The sequence below is a fragment of the Ceraceosorus guamensis genome (assembly GCF_003144195.1).
Source record: "Ceraceosorus guamensis strain MCA 4658 unplaced genomic scaffold IE81scaffold_215, whole genome shotgun sequence".
In the NCBI taxonomy this organism is placed as follows: Eukaryota; Fungi; Basidiomycota; class Exobasidiomycetes; order Ceraceosorales; family Ceraceosoraceae; genus Ceraceosorus; species Ceraceosorus guamensis.
The window spans coordinates 364-7,254 of record NW_020290210.1 but is presented as its reverse complement, the minus strand read 5'-3'; the positions used below and the strand labels follow the sequence as shown (position 1 = coordinate 7,254).

At 55.6% G+C, this 6,891-nt stretch overlaps 3 protein-coding genes across 3 annotated transcripts; 1 reads left to right on the top strand and 2 right to left on the bottom strand.

Moving 5' to 3' along the window:
• Window positions 1-1,135: 1,135 nt before the first annotated feature.
• Window positions 1,136-2,516, bottom strand: IE81DRAFT_96722 (hypothetical protein). Its single transcript, XM_025517793.1, has 4 exons — window positions 2,248-2,516; window positions 1,807-2,157; window positions 1,555-1,633; window positions 1,136-1,427 (listed from the first exon to the last, which is right to left on the bottom strand). Exons 1-4 carry the CDS (start codon window positions 2,427-2,429, stop codon window positions 1,245-1,247), a joined length of 795 nt encoding a protein of 264 aa, XP_025365840.1. The 5' UTR covers window positions 2,430-2,516; the 3' UTR covers window positions 1,136-1,244.
• Window positions 2,517-3,935: 1,419 nt separating this feature from the next.
• IE81DRAFT_327248 (hypothetical protein) lies at window positions 3,936-4,473 on the bottom strand. Its single transcript, XM_025515058.1, has one exon. It carries the CDS (start codon window positions 4,399-4,401, stop codon window positions 4,099-4,101), a length of 303 nt encoding a protein of 100 aa, XP_025365839.1. The 5' UTR covers window positions 4,402-4,473; the 3' UTR covers window positions 3,936-4,098.
• A 943-nt stretch (window positions 4,474-5,416) lies between these two features.
• Window positions 5,417-6,390, top strand: IE81DRAFT_295976 (hypothetical protein; the record flags this gene model as incomplete). Its single annotated transcript, XM_025512121.1, has 3 exons — window positions 5,417-5,544; window positions 5,655-5,809; window positions 6,020-6,390. 3 exons carry the CDS (start codon window positions 5,417-5,419, stop codon window positions 6,388-6,390), a joined length of 654 nt encoding a protein of 217 aa, XP_025365838.1.
• Between the last annotated feature and the right edge of the window lie 501 nt (window positions 6,391-6,891).

Here is a 6,891-nt window from a genome sequence, read left to right as displayed (position 1 = left end):
GGGGGGTCCTGATGGCGGGATCGTCTGATGCGGCAAAAAGTCCCCGGGGACCCATTTTTTTGCGAACGCGCACGCGCCACAAACCAAGATACAATGAAAGAGGGAAGCGCTGAAGAAGGCAAAAAGCAGAAATGATGAAGCTGTGGCGTGCGCCGTGGCACCGGACCATTCAGGCGGTGCATTCCTCCCCCTGCTCTCCCCCAACTCTCCTCTCTCTCTCTCTCTCTCTTCCAAAGAAATGGCTGAACCACATGACGTCGGCGAGGGACGGAGGAAAAGCGGGGGCTCCGGCATACTTGTAAAGGGAAAAATTGTGTAAAGCATACATTCATGTCATTCGTTGGCTTCTCCCTGGGCAATCGTGCAGCCGCCCTGCGAATGTGAGGGAGGAGGAAAAAAAACCCACTTTTGGGCACAAATACGAACTTGCCTGCCCCCCCTTTGCCTCACTTTTGCGAAACAATGCGTTTTCCTCCAGCGCAACATCCAAGTGGCCAGGGGTTCCCGCGGAAACGCGGTGGCGATGAGGTCGTGCGCTGCAGTGCGCGCACACGGCAAGGAAAAATCATCGTCGACGGTGCTCTGCCATTCTAGTGAGTCTTGATTGTACAAAAAGGGGGTACGACCCCTGCCATGGAGCACCCCCATCGCAAAGCGGCACGTTGTTTGCCTGCCCTCTTTGCCGCTTCGTATCAACGGCCAAGGGGAAGGCGAAGGCGAAGGGGGGAAGACAAGGGCTATTGAACCTTTCCCAATGCAATTCGAACTGGGGACCCTTGGCGTTCGCAGCAATGGAAATCGGACCAAGTAAATGCGGGTCAACTTGCCATTTCCTCTCTGTTCTTTTGCCTGATGTTTGGCCTTTTATCCTTGCCGTTCATCCTCCCTGCAACGCTTGACGGGCTCGGATATAGAACAAGGAAACGCGTCATCCGTAGATGGCTCATTCGCCGCCCGCCCGGACCCCATCCTGCCCCGAATGCGTGTCCATCCAGTCTGCTGTTGCCGCAGTCGTTGCCGCGCTGAGAATATCCACCCTCGGCCAACTCGTGCTTTGCGAAACCCCTGCTTCGACGCGTCACCGAAACGATTTTGAGGTGTTGTGCGACTGAAAGGGCGGGGGGACAGGGCGCGTGTGAGCGATGGGTGCGAGTGCGGATAGAGACGCAATTTCCTTCTTGTAAGGTCCCGCACGAACAAAAGGGATGGTCAACATGCTCGCTGGCGACCGAAAAGCACGCCCGTCACCGTCTTGCCAAGCGCCTAGCATACGCAATGGCATCTGGTGTACGTCGACAAGCAACGAAGGCGCATAAACTCACGCGAATAGGCCGACTCCTCTGCGCCGTCAGCGTGACCAAGAGATTCTTGAGATTAGCAAGCGTATGTCGGATATCGAGCACGGTGATCTTGTTCAGATTCATCAGCTGACCGATGAAGCGTCAGACAAGAGTGTGAAAACGGCGATTTGGAAGCAGGCAAACCAAAATATGAAAGGCAAACATCAGAAATGGAGTCGAGTCGAGATGCGTTTGACCGGTGCGCCGCACTCACTTGCTCTACGTCCTTGTTGAGTAGAAAGACGGCATATTCGTACCTGTAATGCTCCACTCCTTTTGCATAGAGCGGGAAGCTGAGGCGGCAAAGAGAGGAAAAAGGCAAGATTGAGCTCCAAGACGAGTGCAGGCTGGAGCACTTGTACAGCGGGGAGCTGAGCGGCCGAGATCGTTCGGTGACATCTGCCAAGTGTTGTCCTCGACACCATTCACCCCTCCGCAGATCCTGGTGCACCGGAGCACAACTCACGTTCTGGGACCCGTCATGACGCTTATAGGATCCTTGATGACGGCTCTACTGCCAGCCGTAGCGATGACATAATGGTTTGGAACGTTCAAATAGTGTGCCAAGAGAATGACGAGTTGAGCCACGTGGCCCAAAGCGGAGGAACAAGTATCGTCGTCCTGCAGCTGCTGTTCTTTGGTGGTCTTAGCGATGGAAGAGCTTTCGAGAGCTGCATCGTTGGATAGAGGTATGCGACAGATGCTGAAGAGCAGATCGCAAGCGGAGAGAAGATCGATAGGATAGATGATCTCGAGCGAACGCAGCAGTGAGGCTCGTCGATCGTACAGAGCCCCTTTTTGCTCTTCCCTCGTCCTCCTGGGCGCCCCAATGATCGAGGTACGGGAAGCGGTGATCAGTGCCAATGGCACACGTTCCGCGCGCGCGTTTCGGGATGCATTTGCTCACTTTAAAGTCTCAATTTCATCCCCGGCACGCCTCAGCGCGCGGTCTTCCGCCGCGCTTGCCCTTCGTGCAGTTTCCAATCTAGCTCTTCTTCTACTCAATGCTTGTCTCCTCTCCAAGAGCGTCGCACGCGCTGCCATACCGTATCGCTCTTCAGTCCCTGCGCAGCGCTGGACGCAAAGCATACAACCTCGTCCAAACGCGATTCAGCTCACCTCTTTTCACTTGCTCTTTTCCTCGCTCCTTGTCCGCTCGAAGACCTCTGAGCGCTTCCTTCAAGCTGGCCTTTTTGAGATCCTAATGCGCATTTGAGCTCAGGCTCAGCTTACATCTCCACGCCTTCAGTGCCAATGCAGGCATCATTGCGTAAATATGGCCCTCCCCCACCGACTCACAAGCATGCCCACAACGCCTCCGTCTAGCAGCAACTCATCCGTCCACCTCATCAACCTGATCAATTCTTCTCCCTCTTGCACCCTCTCTCGTCTGACCTCCAACACCTTCTCGAGCTCCTCCATCTCGTACCCAGCAACCATGCGCGTCTCTCTCAAGCTCCTCTTGAACACGTCAGAAGTAGCGCGCGTCGCTTTGGGTCTGGAATGATCGTCTTGCCTCTTCGTTGCCTTGACAGCGTGCACTCCCTGCGCGCTGGATGTGACCAGAGCGCCCGAATCCGTGCGTGCGTGCGAATGCGAATTCGAGACGCGAATTCTGCTGCTGCTGCTGCTGGACAAGTCTAATCTGTAAAAGACTTCTTTCGCATCCGACTCGGATTTGAAACCCAATACGAAATCGTTTTGGCTCCCCGTCAACCTCTTTGGGCGTGGGGATTGGCATGCGAAAGCGAGGTGCGCCCAAACTCGGATCAGCGCCTTTCTCTCTCTTCCCCTCTCTCTCTCTTTGTCCTGGGCAGAGTTCCGCCATCTCTACCACGTATCCTCACTCACGTTGCGTTCCAAATCCACCATCATCAAATCCTTGCAGATCACGTCGGCTTCCCAAGCGCAAGTCCACTCGTGCTCATCGTTCCGCTGCTCTCGCACATCCTCCTGCTCCTCCTCGCCCTCGCGCTTGCGCTGCAGAAGCTCATCTCTCCCGCCGACGACGGGCCGCCTCAATAGGCATTTGAGCCTCAAGGGACATTCCCTACCCCTCGCATCCAGCGCGACGTGTTGCAGAGGTACAGCGCTCCAACTATGATGCACCTTCTCCTTCGAAATGTCCAACTCCACATCCGACAGCTTCCAATTGCCAATCTCCTCCTTCCATACTTGCACGCCGAGAAGGATCAGCTGCGCATCGAGCAGATGTGCGCTGCGTGGAGCATCTTGCTGCTGCTGCTGCTGCTGCTGCTGCTGCGATTCATTGCATGTTGACGATGATGACGACGAGTCGTACTCGCGCTCCCGCTCCCGCTCGTTGCGTTGGAGAGAGGCATGGAAGATGGATTTCTTCCGAGCTCCAGCAACTCCTTCGAAATCCTCTTCCTCTTCCTCATCTCCACTCATCCGCCCATCCCCCTTGCCTCGCCGCTCTCCACTTCCAGCTCGCACTGTAGAAGCGCTGGACTTGGATCTCATCCTTGCGCATCTTGCAGATGAGTTTCGCTGCTGCTGCTGCTGCTGCTGCTGCTGCTGTTGATGATGAGATCTCGAGGTGCGGGATGGGGTTGCATCGGGTCGACTTGGACCTGCTTCGGCAGCGTGGTGGATGAGGGAGAGTGGGAGATGAGCATTGCGCAGGTTGAGGGAATACAAGTGCCAGAGCGAGGTCTATGATGTTCAAAGGGGGTCAAGGCAGGGTCCGTGTAAGGGTCCGTGTGAGTATGCTTGGCGACACGTCAGCTGCCACATGTCAAAGCCGCATCAGAAAGAAGAACAAGAAGAAGAAGAGACTGACCCCTTTTTGCGATGCCTCATCATCGTCGTCATCGTCGTCGTCGTCGTCGTCGTCGTCGTCATGCTGCGTGTGGTTGTCGTCATGCTTGTGATGATGCTTGGATGCGGATGCGAAGGTGGAAGGGGGAAGAGCATCCGCGTCCGCATATGTGTCCGCGCGACCTTCTTGAGCCACGACATCGCCCTGCTCTTCCAGTGCAGATGTGGGATGCGATGCATCTTGCTTCATGTTCGTGCTCGTGCTCATGCTCATGCTCATGCTTCGTGCTCTTGTGAGTCGGATGCGATCGAGTAGCTAGTCATGAGGGCGAGGGTGAGGGTGAGGGTGAGGGTGAGGGTGAGGGTGAGAGCCTTGCTGGGGCAGCAAGAGGCATGCGAGCTGCTGTGCTGTGCAGCCCTTTGACCAAAGTCACGTACGAACATCACTTCCCCCGTTGGGGTGCCCGTGCATCGTCGCACCCACGCAACGCACGCAGCGCGACACGGAGCTATAGCTGCTGCTGCATGCATGCTGCACGATGCTGTTGCTTTTAGCGCGCTCCGGCTGGGTTAATTGGAAATCAAGAATTAAGGGCTACCGGTGTAACTTACGATCACGTGTTTGTTTCCCATTTGTGATTCTTGATTTTCACTTTTTTTTTTTTTTGGACGCGGGGTGCGGTGCGGTGCATTTGTATTGGTGGTTGCCTACGCTTAGCTTCCGCCATGCTTCTTGCTTTCCACTCTTCACTTCCTCCCAACATCCACCTCGACGATACGCACCATCGCATGCGCACCGAACCGCACCGCACCGCACCGCAGCGCAGGCACTTGGACGCTCCACGGCGCGCACCCACTTCCCCCCCCCACACCCCCACATTCTCCCTCAGCCCAACGGCATTCATTCGCGCGCGCCCACTCCGCAAGCAAAAATGTCCGAATCGGAATCCATAGGGTCCACCAGCTACGCCTCCTCCTCCTACGCCTCCGCATCCGGCATGGAGTCGGATTCCAACTATAGCACTAGCAGCGTAGATCCTCATTCCGCACGAAGAAGCAGCAGAGAGAGCAAAAGCAAGTCGAAGCAGGACAAGGAAGATAGAAGGCGTCGTAAATTGGAAAAGAGGCGGTGGGAAGGGGAAGGGGAAAGGGGATCGAATGATGTTGCAGGCGCTCATTTGAGAGGATTGACGGTGGATCATGAGAGGAGTGGGAGTGGGAGTGGGAGTGGGAGTGGGAGTGGGAGAGGTGGGGGACAACAAGAGTTGGATGTGAAGGTGCACGTGCACACGGACATGTCGAAAGAGGAAGCGACTTCGGCTTTCAGAGTCATCTATGCCAGTTTCAATCTGGCCATTCCTCCTTCTCTGCTGCACGATCCCATGACGGCCCTGTTGGAAATCTGGGATTCCCTACTCATCCGGTGAGTGTTGCTCCTGAATGGCCATTGTTCGGCTGCTCTGCTCTTCCTCTCCCACTTGCCTCTCGCAAGCACATGCTGAACGCATACACCCACGCGCGCGCGCCCGCGAGCAGATACATTCCTCAATTGTCTGGAGTCCTCATCGCGCATGATGAGCACATGTTCCTTAGAAGCAGCGCTGCCATCGATGGCGATGGCGCTTTCGCCACCGTACCCGCAGCCATCAAGGCATTGGTCTGGGCTCCTCACGTAGGTCAGAGGCTAGGTGAGTATTTGTATCCTTGCCCTCACCCCTCGCTCCATCTCGTTCCTGCCAAGGTGCGCGTTCCCTGCACCGCAATCTCATCTCACTCACACGCCTCTCTCTCTCTCTCTCTCCTTCCTTTTCTCTCTCTCTCTCCTCTTCTCCCTCCTTCTTTCTCTTCGTCTACCCCTTGGGCAAATCCTCTCGAATCGCGCGCGCGCGAAAAAAAAGAGGGCAAATTGACTCTGTCCACCTCTTCGCACGTTTCGCTACTGGTACACGGAACATTCAACGCCTCCATCTCCTCCATGCACCTGCCCACATCCGAATCGCTAGCCCTTGCAGAATCCAACAGCACCTCTTTCGAACGACCCAATCGGGGGGCGCAAGTGTGGAGTTTCGTCGAAGGCTATGGTTTGGATGGCGTGGATGAGCATGCGCGGGGGGATGCAGAGGCAGAACACGACCAGCAGCAGCAGCAGGAAGAAGAAGAAGAAGAAGAAGAAGAAGAAGGGAGGAAAAGTACGGGGTATTGGGCCAAGGAAGATGGAGGTAGATTGGGAGGGGAGAATGGAAGAATAGTGTTTACCGTCATTGGGTGAGTCGAGCGTGGGGAAAAGTAGCGCACGCTTGTCGCAGGAATATCGATGACGAAGCGCAAAAAGGGGGGGAGAGGGAAAATGTTTGCATTTGAGGGTTCGATGAGTCATTTTTGCCTCTTGCGCTCATCGTCGCTCGTGCCCCCGCTTTTTCTTTTTTTTTTTCTCTTTGGTTCCCCAATACGCATTGGCGCGTTGTCCTTGCAGTCTCACGATCACATCCCACACACTATCTCTACACGGCTCTCTGCTCCCCTCTCCCTTTTCCCTCCCTCTTCCTCACAATTCCCTCCCGACGCACAAATCTTTTCTTCCTTTTGCCTCGCGGTACGGAGCAGCGTCGGGACGATCGGGCAGAAGGGGTGAAAAGAGCGCGGGCGCTGGGCATGGGATGGGAGGGGAGGAGGAGAAGGAATCTCAAGGAGCTGCAGCTGGAGCTAGGAGGGTCAGATGGACGGGAGTGGACTTTGATGAGATTGCCAATGCTGATGTGGGAAGAGGAAA